At 50.0% G+C, this 19,896-nt stretch overlaps 7 protein-coding genes across 7 annotated transcripts; 4 read left to right on the plus strand and 3 right to left on the minus strand.

Moving 5' to 3' along the window:
* Positions 1-467: 467 nt before the first annotated feature.
* A1O5_06992 (hsp70-like protein) lies at positions 468-2,788 on the minus strand (the record flags this gene model as incomplete). Its single annotated transcript, XM_007747581.1, has 2 exons — positions 468-1,682; positions 2,042-2,788. 2 exons carry the CDS (start codon positions 2,786-2,788, stop codon positions 468-470), a joined length of 1,962 nt encoding a protein of 653 aa, XP_007745771.1.
* A 1,840-nt stretch (positions 2,789-4,628) lies between these two features.
* A1O5_06993 (uncharacterized protein) lies at positions 4,629-5,178 on the plus strand (the record flags this gene model as incomplete). The annotated part of the gene is made up of 3 exons (XM_007747582.1): positions 4,629-4,772; positions 4,835-4,856; positions 4,994-5,178. The coding sequence occupies 3 exons, from the start codon at positions 4,629-4,631 to the stop codon at positions 5,176-5,178; spliced, it is 351 nt and encodes a 116-aa protein (XP_007745772.1).
* A 1,102-nt stretch (positions 5,179-6,280) lies between these two features.
* On the minus strand, positions 6,281-9,306 carry A1O5_06994 (uncharacterized protein; the record flags this gene model as incomplete). The annotated part of the gene is made up of 2 exons (XM_007747583.1): positions 6,281-6,409; positions 6,460-9,306. 2 exons carry the CDS (start codon positions 9,304-9,306, stop codon positions 6,281-6,283), a joined length of 2,976 nt encoding a protein of 991 aa, XP_007745773.1.
* A 3,622-nt stretch (positions 9,307-12,928) lies between these two features.
* Positions 12,929-14,547, minus strand: A1O5_06995 (transcription initiation factor TFIIH subunit 2; the record flags this gene model as incomplete). Its single annotated transcript, XM_007747584.1, has 3 exons — positions 12,929-13,157; positions 13,254-14,222; positions 14,333-14,547. 3 exons carry the CDS (start codon positions 14,545-14,547, stop codon positions 12,929-12,931), a joined length of 1,413 nt encoding a protein of 470 aa, XP_007745774.1.
* Positions 14,548-15,053: 506 nt separating this feature from the next.
* On the plus strand, positions 15,054-17,757 carry A1O5_06996 (glutamyl aminopeptidase; the record flags this gene model as incomplete). The annotated part of the gene is made up of 2 exons (XM_007747585.1): positions 15,054-16,172; positions 16,231-17,757. 2 exons carry the CDS (start codon positions 15,054-15,056, stop codon positions 17,755-17,757), a joined length of 2,646 nt encoding a protein of 881 aa, XP_007745775.1.
* A 58-nt stretch (positions 17,758-17,815) lies between these two features.
* A1O5_06997 (uncharacterized protein) lies at positions 17,816-18,019 on the plus strand (the record flags this gene model as incomplete). Its single annotated transcript, XM_007747586.1, has 1 exon — positions 17,816-18,019. The coding sequence occupies one exon, from the start codon at positions 17,816-17,818 to the stop codon at positions 18,017-18,019; it is 204 nt and encodes a 67-aa protein (XP_007745776.1).
* Positions 18,020-18,680: 661 nt separating this feature from the next.
* On the plus strand, positions 18,681-19,630 carry A1O5_06998 (GTP-binding protein ypt1; the record flags this gene model as incomplete). The annotated part of the gene is made up of 6 exons (XM_007747587.1): positions 18,681-18,694; positions 18,716-18,738; positions 18,775-18,971; positions 19,047-19,094; positions 19,148-19,375; positions 19,436-19,630. 6 exons carry the CDS (start codon positions 18,681-18,683, stop codon positions 19,628-19,630), a joined length of 705 nt encoding a protein of 234 aa, XP_007745777.1.
* Positions 19,631-19,896: the final 266 nt, after the last annotated feature.

Raw genomic sequence — 19,896 nt, forward strand, 5'->3', positions numbered from 1 at the left:
TACAAGGATGAAAGTGGCCACGATTAAAGTCGTGGAAAATGAAACAACGATGCGTGTAAGCCTGGGGAAGCCAGGACCAGGATATATGTTAGGCCCCCCTCTCTCAAGAGCTACCAATAGCCTTCAGCAGGCAACTGACCAAATCAGATTTGCGGTGATGACTTGGATCAATTTCCATGAACCGGCTATTTTTTATGAGGATGAAGCAAAATGAAATATTTGAGATGGAATATTTTTTGTATTGAAAGCTATGCTAAGCTCTGTCATTTCTCTACTCTGACCATCTCCTCGCTGGTCATCACCAGTAGAGATCCCGTAAACCTCAATCAATTCTTCATAGGAAGATGCCGAAAAACTCTATGCCATGCAAGAGGTATCATGTCACGTCCCATCGATAACGCCAACGCCGGTATGATTGACACAAGAATTAAAAGCCGCTCATGCTTTTAGTCGTATCTTGAAGACATTTAGTCAACCTCCTCGACAGTTGGACCATCATCACCGTGACCAGCACCGCCCGCGCCAGGGAATCCACCAGGACCGCCAGGCATACCACCGCCAGGCATTCCACCAGGCATGCCACCTTCGCCGCCAGCGCCGTAGAACTTCATCATGATGGGGTTGGCAACGCTCTCAAGCTCCTTCTGTTGAGACTCGTATTCTTCCTTGGTGGCAGTCTGGTTCTCATCGAGCCACGAGATGATCTTGTCAATTTCAGACTTGAGCTTCTCTTTGTCGGATGCATCGAGCTTCTCATCAACCTTGGAGTCGGACATAGTGTTCTTGAGAGAGTAGGCATACGACTCCAGACCGTTCTTGGCGCCGATACGGGCTGCCTCGGCCTCGTCTTCAGCTTTGTACTTCTCGGCCTCAGAGAGCATACGTTCGATATCTTCCTTGGACAGACGGCCCTTGTCGTTGGTGATGACAATCTTGTTCGACTTGCCGGTTCCTTTCTCGACAGCAGACACGTTCATGATACCATTGGCGTCCATATCGAATGTAACCTCAATCTGAGGAACACCACGAGGCGCGGGAGGAATACCGGAGAGTTCGAATTTGCCGAGCAGGTTGTTGTCCTTGGTGCGAGCCCGCTCACCTTCGTAGACTTGAATGAGCACACCCGGCTGGTTGTCAGAGAATGTAGAGAAGGTCTCGGACTTCTTGGTGGGGATGGTGGTATTACGCTTGATCAGAGGAGTCATGACACCACCAGCGGTCTCAATACCGAGGGACAATGGAGCAACATCCAAGAGCAAAATCTCGTTGGTCGATTTGGAAGAAGTGTCACCGGATAAGATGGCGGCTTGAACGGCAGCACCATAAGCGACGGCCTCGTCAGGGTTGATTGATTTGTTGGGTTCCTTGCCGTTGAAGAAGTCGGAGACAAGCTTCTGGATTCTGGGAATACGGGTAGAACCACCGACCAAGACGATCTCGTGAACGGAGGACTTGTCGATCTTGGCATCACGCAGCACACGCTCGACAGGTTCCATAGTGGATCGGAAGAGGTCCTGGCAAAGCTCTTCGAATCGAGCACGAGTGATAGAGGTGTAGAAATCGATGCCCTCGTAGAGAGAGTCGATCTCAATGGAGGTCTGTGCCGACGAGGACAGGGTGCGCTTGGCACGCTCGCAGGCGGTTCGAAGACGACGCAAAGCCCGAGCATTGGAGCTAAGATCCTATTTGTGAGCCGTTAGTATATGTTGAGTAACAAAAAATGATATTGTAAAAGATGGCAATGTTGAGCTTGTTTTCGACGCCGTCGCTTTAGAGAAGAGCAGCCCATTGTGACGCAATCCATTGGAAGGTGCAATGCCGGTGGACCACCACAAGAGGAAGCGGCAGCGTTGATAACAAAGCTCTTTTATGGGGGGAAGGCCCCTCCCGCCCCGGGGGGGGGGGGGGGGACGTGGGTCCGTATTCCGCAGCCGACTCTGTTTTAAACAGTGCAAAACCGCTATACAGAGCCGCTGCAAAATCAAAACACCACTTCCAAAGGGAAAAGGGAGGAGGGCAAAGGAAATGGGATTCTTCTTACTTTCTTATGTTTGCGTTTGAACTCGTTGACAAAGTGGTTGACAAGACGGTTGTCGAAGTCCTCACCACCCAGATGAGTGTCGCCAGCAGTGGATTTGACTTCGAAGATACCTTCCTCAATAGTCAAGAGGGAAACATCGAAAGTCCCACCGCCGAGATCGAAGATGAGGACATTGCGCTCGCCCTCAGCCTTTTTGTCGAGACCGTAGGCAATAGCGGCAGCAGTGGGTTCGTTGATGATACGAAGGACATTGAGGCCGGCAATCAGACCAGCATCCTTGGTGGCTTGACGTTGAGAGTCGTTGAAATAGGCAGGCACGGTGATGACTGCGTTGTTGACTGTGCCACCGAGGTATGACTCCGCAGTCTCTCTCATCTTGGTCAAGACCATGGCCGAGATTTCTTCTGGTGTGAACTGCTTCTCTTCACCTTTGAACTCCACCTGGATGACCGGCTTGCCGCCCTTGTCGATGACCTTGAATGGGAAGTGCTTCATATCGGCTTGGACCTCGGGGTCGCTGAATTTACGACCGATCAGTCGCTTGGCGTCGAAGACGGTGTTGTGAGGGTTCATGGCGACTTGGTTCTTTGCGGCATCGCCAATGAGACGCTCAGTGTCGGTGAAAGCCACGAACGAGGGAGTGGTTCGGTTGCCCTGGTCATTGGCGATGATCTCAATGCGGTCGTCCCGGAAGACACCCACGCATGAGTAGGTAGTGCCCAAATCGATACCAATTGCTGGTGCCATGATGACTGGAGAATGAGAGGAAATGGGGTGTTCGTGCAAGGGAGAAAGAAATGCTATGAAAGTCTTTTACTAGACTTCTTATTCCTAAGAGAGTTTTGGATGTTGTGATCTGATGGTGAGAAAGAGGAAAGGCAGAGCCTGATCACTGGGATTTATGGGATTTCGTTGTTGTCAAAATTTTGCCAAGGCGAGGGCGGGACGCAGTTAATCGAAGCGTGAAGAAGTACGTGGAACTTTGGCGACCGTTCTAGCTGCAGGGTTGCGGTTCCCACTGGAAGCTGGAAGCTGCCGGCCTCTTCCAGCGAGCGCCTGCGGTGACTTGAAGTGGGCTGTGAAGCTGCCTGAATTGTCTGTGCCCTTCCACTCACTGTGTGCGCCCTATGTTCCACTTTGGTGAGGGCAGCCTTTTGTTGTGGTGAGGGCTGCAGCTGGGCATTTTTTCGCGGTGGAAGCTGTCCCGCACTGAATGACTGAATGACTGAATGCCTAGGTACCTCGTACGTCATTCATTTCCCCCTCCAACTACCTATTTCGCTGAATTTCTCCAGACAAGGCTGAGGTGGGTTCTTCGCGACTGATTGGAGGGGCAACCATACAAGGTAGCGAAGAAAAAAAAAAAGTCGCCTGATACTTGCATTTTCGGTACCAGTCAGAAATCTTTCACGATGCTTCTAAGCATGATGAAATCGCTGCATCTAACAACATCATCCCAATTCTTTTCGCTTCTTCTGACGTTAATCATCGCCACTCGCGAGCCACTGTCGCAGTTTTACAAGTATAATCCCCACTGATACATCACACATTCCCCCCCCGCCAAAAATCGTACTCCATACAAAGTAAGATGCAGTTCGGGAGACTTTGCTAGAAGATGAGGATCGTGTGGAGTCGCTTCGCCTAATTTGTTCTCCATCCCGTCCTAGTCCTGTGTCTTCCCATTCTCTGAAATTGACCGGAAGGTTAAAAGATCAGCAATATTTTCTCAAGACATCACGCGACAAATTCAATCCCTTACAGAGACTACTATTAGCTACACGCAACCACTCTGACCACAAGGCGAACTACTTGTAGAAGCCATCTACTTGTCAGTAAGTTGGTACTACCCACGAACATCCACACTTTGACTGCAAAAACATCGAGAGCAAAGAATCCAGTCTGTTCATGGCGTTATATCGACATATGAAAGATGAGATCTCCTCAGAGACACCCTACAAGTAGTCTCTCGGCATCGCTCTAGCTTTATGAGAATACTACTTGTAGGGACCAGCAGGGAATGAGGTAACTGGCCACTCAAAATTGAGCTTAGTTTATCTCAATGCGACGTTAATTGCTCGTTGATGCCGCTCATGATGGCAGCCATCTAAATTCCAGTTGCCATAGCTGTAATCAGCGACCGTCTATTCCCCGTAACGGTGGCAGCCCATAAGTGTCTTCGATTGGATACACAATTGCAACGTTGAAATCTTCATGTGTGATCTCTCAGTAGCATCCTATCGGCATCAAACTTCAAGCCCCATACTGTTCCGAGCAATTGTAGCCGCGAACTCGAGAAGTCGGGACGTGGACGCGATAAATCCAAAACAGAATCCGCGAATTGACATCGGATATGATATCCGACCAGACAAAGAATATACACGTGATTAGGCTAGGTCTAATCGGGTTAGTGGTGTACTGGTGCTTGGCGCGCAGTCGCAAAGCGCGCAGCGCTCCAAACTCGAATGTCTGTCCACCAGCAATTGCCACACTGCTGCGCTCAACACCAACTGCTCTTAACTTCAAGGCAGCCTCTCCTATTACTCGCAAACCCCTAGATCCTCCCCACTCATATCTACCAAACCGCACAATGGCAGCAAACGGCGAGACTGTGCCTCAGGGCGCAAGCGAAGTTACCGACACAGGCAAAGGAAAGGGCAAGGCGGTCGAGGAGCCTGTGATGATGGAAGAGGATGATGACGAGGACGACGAAGAAGAGGAAGAGGAAGAAGAGGTACGTCCATGACACCGAGGATTTGTCTTCCTAGCCCATTCTGACATGATCACTTACTCTAGATACCCGAAGTTGAAGATGAAGGTACATTCTACCCCTTGAGCAAATTCTCACATCACTCCTATGTGAATCGCACACCAATCTGCCATGAAAACCTCCGTCCATCTATCCTCCGCTCGCAGATTTCCGCGAAGGGGAATCCAAACTAACTTCCAATATAGTCGATGAGATGGAAGCACTTGAACTGGAAAACATTGTCGAAACCCGAACCCGTGGCAAGAAGATCGACTGGGCTGAAGCCGAGCAGAAGTCAAAGGATGCCGGTGACGATTTGGATGACGATGACGACGATGACGATGAAGACTTCGAGGCGCCTGAAGACGAGGATGAGGAGATGAAAGGTTGATATCGCCTGCATTATTGCGCGTCTTCCGCGAAAAGCATTGGAATATTGACGGTTCATAATTGCGGCGACGGCCGATGTGATGGCCTTAGTTCAGCTCTCGAAGAATGAATCACGCAAATATGTGATTCGAATCGCGAAGCTGATGGGCCCCCATTGGGCACAGGTTTCAGAATTGCCCTTAGAACCTCACCATGAAAGAGGATATTTTATCTTGTTCCATCCGTCAAGCGATTTGACATGGCATTGACAGCATTTCTTCGGGAGGCAAAAGAGATGCAGGCGTCCAAGAGTCAAGAATCAATCTGCCTCACGGCAGGCTTGGAAAAGCGATCAGAATGGGGGTTCATTCTTGCTCGTATGGCAAGTGATAGACCATCGGGGTGGTTGACTTGCTGTCAGACAGACAGCTCCAAGATCCGCTTCCCAAAAAAAACAAAACCAAACCCAAAAATTCATTCAATCTGCTGGCATTCAGACATTTGGTTCTTTCCCGGCTCTAGCTTCCTTATACTCCAGACCCCTCATCTATACTCCGTACTCGGTATACACTCCGTGTATACAAGACCCTTATCACCCCCACCACAATCATCAATGTATCCATATCCACATTCCCCCCTCCATCTGTGTAGTGACGACTATAGCCAAGGCTACAGGCATGAGCATACCTAACTACGGCTACAAGGATAGTGTCCTTGACACCCCTGGCTTAGTTCTACTTGTTCCGTTTTTGTTTTTGATTGCGTTGGACTGGATTGGTTTGGATAGAATATTGCATCCATGGATATTGGATCCCCATTCACTGCGTCCGAATCCGATTCAGACCCCAGAACTCACCAATATCATCGCCCATCCAGAATCCCAGAAATCGCGGTGCTGTGTATGGTCTGCAGGCTCGCCAGTGGACGGCACTGAGCCTGAGCCTGAGCCTGAGCTTGAGCTTGAGCTTGACCTCATCCTCATCTCCCTGGTCCTAGCTCCTAGAAATATCTAGGACTCTGTGTCTGTGGTCTCTCCGCAGAACCTGGATTTCGATAGACCGCTCTTCCTTTTGTTTATCCCCAGAATTTTGTTTGCAAGGACGGCCTTCTCCTGGGAATTCAACCTAGCCCTTGCCGTCGCTGCCGCCCTCGCTGTCGGCATTGGGCTCCTCATCCTTTTCGGGCTCGCCGTCCTCGTCGGGCTCCCTCCACTTATCCTCATTGGGAGCACCATCTTGTTCCGAATCGGAGTTCTAATTGGAATCCCTTCCCTGTTGACGGTCGGAGTCCTCGTCTCCCTCACTACCTCCTTGCCCTTTCCAGTCGCCTCGCCATTCGCTGCCACCGGATTCCGCGTCTCCCTCGCCACTTCCTTGCCCTTTCCAGTCGCCTCCTCGTTCGCTGCCACCGTATTCTTAATCATCTCCTCTTTCATCCTCTCTTCGTATGCCCCATGGGTCGCCCATTTCAATAGCGACTCATCGTCTACCTTTCTTCTCCTCACCTTCTTCCTTATCTTTATTGTCTTCTTCTTGACAGGTTGTATCCGTTTCGGTATACGCTCCAGCAAGAGCACCCACCATTTCGCAACGCAGTGCTTGCACATCCAATTCTTCAGCTTTTCGTTCTCGGTTGGACTCAGTTCCGGCAGAGGACGACCAAAGTCCCCATGCGTTGGGATGTTTCTTCTTTTCTTGCCGAACAACAATCTCTGATACAAGGCGCATCTCTTGTGATACCTCTTTCCGGGTGTCCTGCACTCGGGATCCGCGCAGCAGATTGTGTTCTTGTGTGCAAACTCGATTTCCCTGAGGCAATCGCCGCATTTATATTCACTTGTCACTTGGGTTTGAGCTCGTTCACTTTCCTTGTCCAATTCTCCTTGCCTTTTTTGTGTTCTTTGCGCCTGCACTCGAGTTCGGGATTGCAAATGGTCTGTTTCAGTGCCCTGAGAGCCTTGTGCCACTTCTGGTACACGACTGAGTACCACTTCGCTTGTCTCTCTTTCTTCCGCCAGTGCTGCCGATGGAGGACCTTGGAAAATCAGCTCGTTAACGTCCGCAACTACATTATCATCAATGACCTTCTTCTCTTTCAGCTCGCTCAAAAAGTCGAAGAAAACTTGGCACAGCTCATCGCTCCCGTCCTTCAACCATCTTCTATGCTTTCTGACAAATCTAATGAGAGAATTCGAGAGGTATCGGGGGTGTTCGAGATGTTCTTCCGTCCGGTGTCGGTTCCACCGTTTGTAGAGCTCCCGTTTATGATTGCTCCAACCCTGTTGTTGAGCCATGATTTCAAGCTGTTCCATATGCTTTTCAATATGCAAGCTGTTGTCGACTTCGTCATCTGTGTCACTACATGGTTCTTCGCTGGGGGAGACCGGTCGATCTGAAATGGAGGTCCATACATCTTCGGGTGTGTCATACTTGGACTGCAGGCGAACGGCTCTGGCCTTTCTGCGGTTAGGTTTACGAAAATCAGGGACCTCAGAGGCTAGTGGATATCGCGAGGCCGATATGGTTGACCAGGAGTTATTGGAAGTCGTAATATCGCTCAATGGAGGCTTCTTAACCAACTTTTCCCCTGTCCAACTATGATCGCCTTCTACATAGGCCGAGAGGTCGAATGGTTTGGCTGGAGCTTGCCAGTGAAATTGAACATCGTTCTCCTCCCTTCTGAGGTTCACGAGACTATCGACTTTAATTTGGATTTCGGTTGGTTCATTGGTGATGGGGTCTCGTCGCAGCCTTGCTACCGAGAAATTATACTTCGGATGCGTGGTCGTGAGATGAAACAGCAAACTCTGCAAACTCTGCGACTTCCACGGGGCGCAAAGCGGACAGCGGTACCCCTCAACTATGGCATTGCGGAACTCTTCACCAGCATCTGCTTGCCTCGAAATCGTGCTAGAAAAGCAATAGCTTGTTTCCGGTTGGTGTAGACTCTGCGGAGCTGCCTTGGTAGCAGGTTTCTGGTCCAATCTTGGTCTCTCTGGCAAATACACCGCGTTCAAGTTTTGGGACAGAAACGAGTCGACATCCAAGTCTTTGCTCCCCGGCTCAGTAGGTTTGAAGATAAGGTCAGATTTCTGCCAAGTTGATGTCACCTGGAGTCCGTAATTCGTTTTGTATGTGCGTCCTTCATGCAGGAAAAACACACTGAGCGGGACATCCGGGTCAGGGGCCTGTGGAAGGTGGGTGTATCTTGCGACAATAGCCCCTTGTAGTTCTTCAATTTCCATCTTCCCAATTTCCGAAGTGAACTTGTCAGTGTCGCTCTTGCTCATAATTGGTATTGGAGGCCAGAAACTGTCAACTGCACAGGGAATAATCTTGATCTCAAGAAAATACTTGTTGATAATTCCCCGAACTGATTTCGGCGCTTGGTGAATGGGAACTTTGAGCTCTGTCGCTTTGACAACGAAAGGCACTTCTAGTTCGAGGTCGACAAAGTAGCCATGTGCGCCATTGTCACCGACTGTTACATCGCAATGTGATGATTTGGTAATAAGTGGCATCACATTGAAGCCATCGCGATTGTCCCATATTGTCAGATGGCACAGGCATCGGACAGCGTCACGTTTCTGGCGTTTGGAAGGCCTCTGATCGCCGCTAAGACAATTGGTTCTGAAGTTGAGTTTCCTTCTGATATTACTCAAATCAAGCATTAGCTCGGCATTAGGATGGTTGTACGTTTTGTTGACGAGGCTTCTGATGCTTCGCCGCCTAGTGCTCTCTTGCTGTGTTCCATTCTGCTCAGAAGGGTCTGGTCTCGACGACATATCGCGTGCTGTCGGTTGAGGCGAATTCGAGGTGGCAGTGAGATCTCCCGAAGTCTCTGTTCTGTGGACTACAGCACTCTTTACCACCCCACTTGGCTCTCTTGTACCCGAAATCGTCCCTTCTGAGACCTTCTCGGTGTCGGTCGTATTTTTCGCCACAGTAGGCCTCGAACTCGTCCACGGGCGTTTCTCCTTCCGCCGCTCCGCGTGATGCTCCAATACCCGCGAGATGTTCCTCTGTAAAAAGAGTTTGTGGCGTGCCTTCTGCTGATAGAGCCCAAACGTAAAGTCTCCGATCACGTATCGAGAAAATTGTTTTCGTGATCGTAAGTGGTTGTAGCGAGAGTCAGAAATTTTTGTATGCATGTTGGGCAATTGCAGAGCTTGACGGCAGCTTGATCACAGATCAAGCAGTTGACGAGAGCACGCCCGGAAATGGCGAGATGCAAAGTCCATTCTTTTGGCCCGAAGACGCCGTTGACATCAAATGAAAATTGGCAGAGAGCCAGATGAATATGTACGTGTCTCAACGCACCTCTGCATTCACACGTAGTGCGCCATTCCAAGAGTTGCGTTTGGAATTACGAAGTGAAAACTGTATGTTTGATGCCGTTCGTAGGTGGACCGTGAGTGAGAATGGTGCCGCGGTTCCCGCACAGAAGAATGCTGAAGATAGGGACGACCTGATGCACAAGTCGGGGTGGCCTGCAGTGGGTGGTGGTTGAATCTGGGCGGTTCAAGCAGTTGGCCAACATGCATAAGGGAGGGCGGGAGGCGGAAAGGAGCGAAAGGTTCTTGAGAGCGTCATTTAAAGAATTGGTCTGGCAACGCTAAGCTTGGTGGCTTTCAAGGGCCTCCGTTGGTCGTGCAGCTCGATTAATTTGGGCGTCTGACACCCGTCTGACAGATTTATCATATTTTCCGCTCCGAAGGACAGCCATGGTTCATGCAGCTCCGCCTGCATCGCCCCCCTCCCCCCCTTAGAACATTCTCCGGAGCCCATCTATGCCCATCTTGCCCGTCGCAGATAATTTGCACAGGTCTGTGACTGGGGCAAATAGTAATATTTACGTTAATTTCTTCTTCCATACCCTTTTGCCATCATCAAACTCCATGAAACCCGGCCGGCCTCGCCATATGTTCACCCAGCACATTAACACTGCTGCATCGGATCTCAACATCTCACTAAAAGACAGCATCAGCTCGGCCTATGTCGCTTGGTTACCCATTTATCTCGGGGATTTCCCGGTAAGGTGTGCTTTGTTTCTCCTCTTCCTAGCGCCCAACGTAGTATCCGTCCATTATCTCTTCCATTTCCTTTCTGCTTCTGTCGTAAACTCTCATACAATCCTTTCCAGAAATCTGCCCCAGAACAAGATGTTCATAGTAATGTCGTCTCCCCAATTCTCCCCTCGTATATAGGCAGAGCCCGGTGGTAACTCATTTGCATCGAGGAGTATGGGGGACATTTGGGAGTGTAGCAAAATAAACAGACAGACTTGTGAACCAACCCATAGCGCCGATTCTGGGAGGGAACGAAAAAGGAGTTCCGGCAGGCCGCAGAGAGGCACAGGAACGGTCAAAGCTGACAGCTAACCGGTGGTCGTTGTGCGATTGAACAGGTGATTATTGACTAGGTGGTGAGGGTGAAATAAAACCGAAGTGAGAGCTTTCCAGATAGATTGCCGATAGCAACAGAGCGCGTTGACGGCTTTGAAGTGTTGCTCGTTTCAAAGCGCGAAGAGATGAACTGGCTTGGAATAAATACAGGTGAAGTTTTTTTTTTTTTCCAAGGAGGACGAGATCAATGACGGAGAGCCCAGTATGAGAAGATTTGAGGAGGCGTACAATGACGGCTTTGCTGTCCGATCACTCCTGCTTCACTACCAAAAATCCCAAGTGCCCTATCTGCTGGAGTTGGTGACTAGCTGCGAGACTGTCTCTCAAGCCTTCTCCTCAGTGTGAGAATAGTAGGCATCGAATGACGACCAGCAACTGCCATGTCAGAATTAGACCTGTGTAACACAGCTCACCGCTATACCAATATGAATCCTGAACTGCTCTTTCCACTGTCACCTCGACCAGCTATCATGAGCGCCACAATATCGGTCCTGAGCAGTCCGCGCAATGGAACGGTACACGCAGGCGTCGTCAATCGCGGATCGATTAGAAATCACCATCCTGTGGCATCTTAAGGGTGTGATGCCACTATGAGAACCAGATATGTTCCCTTTGTAGCACAGCTCCGGGAATGAAGAGCAGACTGATGCCGCGAATGGATTCGGATCGCAAGAAGCCGTGTAGCTACCCACATAAGAGGAGATGAAGATATGTGAGCATGTTCCTCGCCTTTTGACGCTGAAGGAGATGTGATCGTCGAGCTGCGAGCACCACTTTTGATTCGTGCTGGTTTCAAGATTGTGTGGCATCCATCATCCCCTATTTCAACACTCGAAGCAGTGAACGAACGGCTTCACCATGACTGCGGCAATCCTCGCCATCGTTCTCGCCCATGCGACAAATTGCCCTCCCCTATTTCGGAAGCTGGCTCAGCCCGCAGAAGCTCAGTCGAGGAAGTCTGTCGTTCAAAGAAGAAAAGGATTGCAACTACCGACATGGGTCGAAGCTTATTAGGAAGGGCGTTGTTCTTCAATCCAGCGCTTATTGAGTTGTCTTCTGCCTTGTTACCTTCCTCGGTGCCTTCAACACTGACGTCGAAAGCGAGGCTCTCCAGCATACAATTTCCTTGCAAGTTTTGGTTCAGTTCTTCCAGTTGAAGCAGCTTTGTCTGCCAGAATTTACCTCCATGATTACGAAGATCTGGACAGAAACTGTCACCGGCGGAGATTGAGATTCCCTTGAAGGAGATGGGTTAAAGCTGATTCTCAAAGAGCACTTAGCACCTCATAATAGGGCCCTGACCTTATACACTTTGGTGCTGGGTGGGCCCCTATCTCGACCGAACATTATAACGTCCCGACTATGTATCCACGCAATATCCACCGCATTTGGTTGGTTTCTATCATTGTTCGATTACCATTTGTCCTTCCTTGGTCGATTTCGACGTATTTGTTCGATCTGCCCTTTAGGCGGTCGTCCTAATTCTGATAATTTTGGTCAGTTGAGGTGAACGCCGGCGCAGGAGACAACGAAGTGATGGCCTGTCATGCGTAAAGTTTATGGGCTGTCGACACGGGAAATGGCATGGCCAAAGCCTTCACATAGCACCTTCAACAGATACCTACATTCGCCATCAAAAAGGACATATTGTCTCTGGAAGAGTAATGCAAGAACATATTGAAGTGTAGGATTTGCACATGACAAGATTCCAAGCCCTTTGGTGGGTAGATGCGTGTCTTGCAGATAAAACAGCCATGTGAATGAGCAGGTATACCCTAAGCCGTGATGCACTCTTCCGTATGTCCAAGAGAAAACAAATCGAAGGATAATTGCGTAGCTACGAGTTATCTACAATGGGGAGTTGAAGATCTGAAGCTATGGCTCCCTCTGAGTCGACTTGATGAGGATAGAGACAAGAATGCTCTCTCTGCAGAAAGAGACAGATGAACCGCGCTCAAACCTCTTCTTCCCCAAAGCTTTGCAACAAGGCAAAAGGAAGCAATGATGAAAAAGATGCGGAAGAGAATTTCCAATGTTGCTGTCCCAAAAACTGCTGCAAGAGACCCGCTCTTGACTTGTCGGATAACAATATGATATCAATGCAAGTTAAGAATAGGGATAAGAATAGTGGTAAGGATATGCAGAAAGGAAAGGGAGAAGGTGGTGAATGCGAGGGGCTATATATATTCGAGGAGATTAGGCAGAATAAATTCCTGAGTACGAAATTCGAACAAACTTTTGTGTATGATGTGGTTTCTCAACGATGATCAATTCGAACCGGGTGATCCATGTTGAAGGTGACAAAAAGGTCTCAGGAATTGGGCATGAAAGTTGAGGGACTTGTTTAAGGTTGTTTCGCCCTGAAAAGTCAATCAACATTCATTCTGTTCCAGTCCTGACCCTCCGTCCCAGCCTGTTGCGTCCCATTTCTCTCGCCGTCAGCTTCACCTCGATCTGGAGCCGGCATCTCCGTCTCTCCCATCAAGCTCGTCTGTATCTTCGCACTCTGGCATCCAGGGCAATTATGCACGACCTCGTGGGCAAATAGATCGCAGTCAATGCAGAAATGCCTCCGGCAGACAGGACATTCGTATCTGCTGGTACTGGTCGTCGGACGGGGGGCTGCAGATTGGAAGTGTTTATTACCAGCAGAGATTGGGACTGTGGGACCAGTAGGAGGGTCCGTACTTGACTGTCCCGGTCGCTGTTCCCTTGCGGTTGATGTCGGCAACTGACTTGGCTTTGGAACCGGGGGGAAATGCTTCAAACAAGCAAAACAAGCAGTACTTCGGTAAGCCTTTGACCAAGGAACTTCGAGCCAATTCACAAGGGGGAATAAATGGTGATAGCTCCTCGCCAAATGGGTGCTCAGTATTAGCGTCAGTCCGCACACGGGGCATTCGCTCGGCAGACTGCATACTTTGGCACTGCATCGTGAGCACAAATAGCCATCTCTTCTGGGTGTCGCGTGACAAGCACATAATGAGGGGTGCCCCTCTACCGTTCTGGAGGGGAAACCCATCATCAAGAGCGATGAGGCTGTTTTGTTGGCGCCGTCGTGGGTAATTGGTGGAGTTGTCACAGCCATATATAACTCTCGAAAGTGTTGTTCATGCAATACAACGCCGTAGGGGGACAAGTCACCATCGTTTGTCTTAGAGACAAGTTCGGCGCAGATGGCAACTTGCGCCGCGAGGCCAATGACCGTAGCCCGTATCTTGTCATGAACTAGACTGTTGATCGTGTTGTGAATGTCCCCCGGATCCGAAGTATGTAAAGCGCCAAATACCAGCAGTATCTCACGGGTCCCGTGGCTGGGTGCGTGAAATAATCCTGCTCTTGCCATCTCAAGCGCATTTTCCAGGGAGGGATTGCCTTTGGGTTCTTCCTTACGGTATTTCTGTATTGCAGCCAAGTGAGAGGTTGGGTTACCAGACATATCACTGATCCTAACAGCGATACCGTCGCGCATGCCTATTATCCCAAGCTGCGAAATTGGGTTTTGTTCGAAGAATTCGCGGATGAAGGATTCGGTGTAGGACAGGGTGAGTAGGTAGCGGGTTGGACGGAGGTCCTTCTCATTCATAGAGAGGGACATGTCGAGGATGAGGATTAGGTGGCGGATGATACCACGCTGGAGGGGCGTGGTGTCTTTGAGAAGTCTGTAGAGAAGCCATGGTGAGATAGATTTAAATGAGGTGCTGTTGGCGTTCTTTTGAGACTGTTTCTCTTCTGTGTCTTGTTCCTTCCGTCGATGGGTTAAAGAACCTACCTTTTCCTCTTACCCGCCTCAAGGAGACCCTCAACCGCGCCTGTAATGGTTCCATCGGCACCTTCAACGAGCAAGTCCCAAGTTCGGGTTACTTCAAAGCTCTGGGCAGATTCGCGAGCATTTGCCCTTCGAGCAGCAGAACGGCCGCGGGTGGAGGCTCTGGGCAGGTCGTCGTCTGTTCCATCGGCAACATATTCGTCCCCTGACGCCGGCATCACATGGACGAGGAAGATGCGCAGAGGCAGGAAAGAAATGAGAATAGGAAACGGCTAGTTAGGAAACACGTTGTCGCGTGCAGGACGAGGCTTGATGTGGTAAGGCTGAAAATAATTTGGAGCTGCAGTTGGAGATGATGCCATGACCCCCCCCCGCCAATGCAACTGTTCAGGCAGCTCGGGCAGTACCGAATAAATACCTCGTACGTCGACTCGATTGGTATGTAGCATCCCACCTTTGTTCTCCTCGTACTAGTCGGTCGTTGGCTGCTGTGACTGCAGATCTGTTTGCAACCCAAGTAGGAAGGAGGGCGTGGATGCTCGACTTCAAATTTTATTCCTTTTTCACTTCGACATTCAAGGCTGGACCTATTATTATCGCGGGTACGAAACGAAGCATCTGTACCTTCTCGCTTCAGCCCCCACTCAGACAACCTTCCTTCTCGAGACACCTCAGTCAAAGATCTCTTCAGATTCGGTTCTGCTCGATAGACGCGAGAAGGATCATGGCGCCTCCCACTGACCGAGATATCCTGCCGGATACCATAAAACCTCTCAACTATGACTTGTCCCTCTACAATCTGGAGTTTGGTGGGAACTGGAGCTACGACGGTACCGTTAAGGTCGACTCAAAGGTCAAGCAAGAAACGCAGGAGCTGGTCCTCAACGTGAAAGAGCTGGAAATCAAAAGCGCAGAAGTGCTGAGCAAAGATGGTGGCTCTACAATCACGTCAATGGCCGACGTTTCCTATGACAAGAAGACCGAAAGAGCAACCATCAAGTTCTCAGGCAAAGTCCCATCTGGTGACGCTGTTTTTGCCATCGGGTTCAAGGGGACAATGAATAATGCTATGGAAGGCTTTTATCGCTCCAAATACAAGCCTGCTGTCACTCCATCCGCGGGAGCCCCAAAAGACGGAGAGCACCACTACATGTTCAGCACCCAATTCGAAGCTTGTGCTGCCAGGAGGGCCTTCCCTTGCTTTGACGAACCAAATCTGAAAGCATCTTTCGAGTTCGAGGTTGAGATCCCAGAGGATCTGGTCGCCCTGAGTAATATGCCCGAGAAATCGACAAGCAAGGGGAGCAAGGACGGTCTGAAAAAGGTATCATTTGAAAAGACACCAGCCATGAGCACATACCTAGCTGCATGGGCCATTGGTGATTTTGAATACGTCGAAGGTTTCACGGAACGCAAGTACAACGGCAAGCCGTTGCCCGTCAGAGTCTACACGACTCGCGGGCTTAAAGAGCAAGGTCGTTTTGCCATGGAACACGCCCACAAGACCCTTGACTATTTCTCAGACGTTTTCGGGATTGAATATCCCCTTCCCAAATCGGATCTGCTGGCGGTTCATGAATTCGCCATGGGCGCCATGGAAAATTGGGGCTTGGTCACTTATCGAACCACGGCGGTCCTGTATGATGAAGAGAAGTCCGATGCTCGTTTCAAGAATAGAGTTGCCTATGTTGTTGCTCACGAGTTGGCACATCAGTGGTTCGGCAACCTGGTCACTATGGATTGGTGGAATGAGTTGTGGCTGAATGAAGGTTTCGCCACCTGGGTCGGCTGGCTAGCCGTCGACCATCTGCATCCGGAGTGGAAAGTCTGGAGTCAGTTTGTGGTGCGTAGAATGTCCAGAGGTATTGTACCATTGTTGCTCTTGTTGACGTTTACTCCAGGCTGAAGCTGTTCAAACAGCTCTCGAACTCGACTCGCTACGTGCTTCCCACCCTATCGAAGTCCCAGTCCGCAATGCTCTCGAGGTTGATCAAATTTTCGACCACATTTCGTATCTCAAGGGCAGCTCTGTCATCAGAATGTTAAGCAACTATCTCGGACAAGATATCTTCCTGAAAGGAGTGGGTGATTATCTCAAGACCCATGCTTACGGAAACGCCAAAACCAATGATCTCTGGGCGGCCCTTAGCGCAGCCTCTGGCCAGGATGTTCAAACATTTATGGATCCCTGGATTCGTAAGATCGGGTTTCCGGTGATCACAATAGCGGAAGAGCCTGGTCAAATATCCATTCGCCAATCAAGATTCCTCACCACCGGAGATGTGAAGGCCGAGGAAGACGAAACTATGTGGTGGATTCCGGTTGGTCTCAAGACCGGCACCCCTGTCAAAATCGTTCACAGCGCCTTGACCCAGAAGCAGGACACTGTTCGAGATGTAGATGATGCCTTTTACAAAATCAACGCTGATCAGAGCGGCTTCTATCGCACGAACTACCCACCTCAGCGACTGATGAAGCTTGGTGAAGCTCATGAGCAGCTTTCCATCGAAGATAAGATTGGCCTGATGGGTGATGCTACTGCCTTGGCGATGGCTGGAAATGGTACAACAGCCGCTCTTCTGTCTCTCCTAGAAGGCTTCAAGGTCGAAAAGAGCTTCTTGGTGTGGCAACAGATCGCCGGCTCATTATCAAAAGTGCGACAAGTCTTTGCGTCGAACAAGGAAATCTCTGCAGCATTGAAGAAATTCACCCTCAAACTCGTATCCCCTGCTGCAGAGGCAATAGGTTGGAACTACCCTGAGGGTGAAGACTACCTGACTGGTCAATCCAGAAAACTCCTCCTTAGCACCGCTGCCGGCGCCGGCCACCAAGGAATCATTTCCGAGGGGCAGAAGAAATTCGCAGCATGGAAATCTGGCGATGAGAAAGCCATCCACCAAAACCTTCGAGGCGTGATATTCAACTTGGCAGTCGCGAATGGCGGGCAAGAAGAGTATGACACCGTCAAACAAGAGTTCATAAAGACCACCAGTGTTGATGGAAAGGAGATCTGCATTCAAGCACTGGGCCGCTCGAAGAACTCGGATCATGCATGGGACTTGCTAGAATTTGTCACCTCCGAGGAGGTCCCTCCACAAGACGCACATGGAGGTATCATCGCTGTGTCAAACAATAACGAGACCCGGAACGTGGCTTGGGAGTATACCAAGCAAAACTGGCCCCGGGTGTTCAAGCGATTGGGGGTCACTAGTGTGGTTATTGACAGATGGATAAAATCAGGCCTGCCCAAGTATTCGGATCTCAAGGTGAGAGATGAAATTGACCAATTCTTCAAGGACAAGGAGACTGGGCAATTCAGCAGAAGTCTGGTCATCGTGTATGATACAATTACGGGGAATGCACGATATAAGGAGCGCGACGAGGCGGAGTTGTTAGAGTGGTTGAAGGCTCACGGGTATGCCTCGTAGGGTCACGGGTATTCCACGAAAATGGGATTGGGTTTGTGGGTTTGTTTGTGTAGACACAATGACCAAACAGGGGAAGTTTGGGATGTCCTCTTCACTCCATCTGGCCACTAGTGGCGGATCCATGACTGGCCGTCGAGTCAAGAGTTACAAGAGACAGGACAAGGCTTCGGTTGAAGAGACAGTTCATGCTATGGAAGACAACCTCTCCACCCTGGACTTTACGTCCGTCGCCAAGAGCAGGTTTTGCGAGGTCGTTCGATGAAGCTCGTCAATGAAAATGGATGTTGTCGACCCTTTGATTTGCTGCGGTAAGTAGTCCTCGCTGATCTGTACAAACCTCCCTCTGGAGGGGATGCACAAGTTCATGGTCCACGAGACCAACCTTGTGAATGTGAACGCGCGTGCAGGAGGTGTTTGTACTGTTATTTCCGGGGTGCTGCCTGATGGGTGTTGTGAAGGCTACCTACATAGCACCTAAGTAGGTATGTACATAGGTTGCCATCATGATGATACAACATGGTGAAAGAGTGTCACGCAGTCTTTGTGGCTTGGCACGTGATCTGCCCGACCTTGTCATCATCAGCCACTCTTGGTGCCCGTAGGTCCTCTGTTACAGGCTTTCTGCCGCCCAATAACAAGGATCTGGACAGGTGACAAAGGAGCCTGAGCCTGCCTGAGCCTGCCTGCGCCTAAGTTACGGACTGCGTTACCACTCTTTCGTCTCCAAGTAGCGGATCTCAAGTCCAGGTTGGCCGCAAACGCCAGACGCCAGATTCATCCTCCCATCAATTCACCCTTCGCCTTCAACTCAACTCGTCACTCGGCTTCACCAACCTTGGCTCTCTTCAACTACTCGTCGATATTAGTTACATCAGTTTCAATCTTCTCAAGTCTCCTGAGATCCCCCTGTTCCATCGACCACCATGAATCCAGAGTGGTAAGTCATCTAAAGCACCAGCAATCATCGTCCTCTCGACGTTGGTATGCCGAGCATGGACCACTGCTAACAATGTGTAGAGTCATTCCTTCAAAAACCCGTCCTCCGAAACCACCAGCCTCCTACGTTCTGGATATTAACCTCGCCACGTAGATACGATTACCTCTTCAAGCTCTTGCTTATTGGAGACTCTGGTGTCGGAAAGTCATGCCTGCTGTTGCGATTCGCCGATGACACGTACACCGAGTCCTACATCTCTACCATCGGTGTCGATTTCGTACGTTGTTGCGATTCTAGGCTACTATCCTAGGGTTCCGGAATTAGGAGAAACGGGAGGCTGACGGGGGTTTAGAAAATCCGAACCATCGAACTCGACGGAAAGACTGTCAAGCTACAAATCGTATGGGAAATCTCTACACATCTCTTGTGATACGTTATCTGACCTCCGAACAGTGGGATACTGCCGGTCAAGAACGATTCCGAACCATTACCTCCTCCTACTACCGAGGCGCTCATGGCATCTGTGTGGTCTACGATGTGACAGACATGGACTCATTCAACAACGTCAAGCAATGGCTACAAGAAATTGACCGCTATGCTACTGAAGGAGTTAACAAGCTACTTGTCGGCAACAAGAGCGATATGTCGGACAAGAAGGTGGTCGAATACACCATGGCAAAGGTACAGTGGCGCACCCCTAAATGAGTAGGCCGAAAAGCAGCCAGACTTATCATGCAACAGGAATTTGCCGACAGCTTGGGAATCCCATTCCTCGAGACCTCCGCAAAGAATGCCTCCAACGTTGAGCAAGCATTTTTGACCATGGCCCGGCAGATCAAGGAGCGCATGGGAACCACCACGGTCAACAATAAGCCCACGGTTCAAGTCGGACAAGGACAAGGTGTGCAGTCGGGCGCTGCTGGTGGCTGCTGCTAGATTAGCCAACATCGCCACCGCCACGGCACACATTACAAGGGAAACGCGCAAGAGATATTCGATCGCTGAGGCAGGAAAGGCGTGAGCCCATGATTGAGCAAGAGACAATCAAAGAGCAAATGGAAAGTATTCCTGTCTCGCAACACAGATTTTTGCCTCACATGGATTTTCGGAAGGCGTTGGGGCGCAAGATCGGCGAAAGATTCAATCCAATGTCTAGACTTTCTGCTTCAGACAGCCATCCACGTTTACACACACGGGCAAGG

Source organism: Cladophialophora psammophila, assembly GCF_000585535.1.
Source record: "Cladophialophora psammophila CBS 110553 chromosome Unknown aczJe-supercont1.10, whole genome shotgun sequence".
NCBI classification, from domain to species: Eukaryota; Fungi; Ascomycota; class Eurotiomycetes; order Chaetothyriales; family Herpotrichiellaceae; genus Cladophialophora; species Cladophialophora psammophila.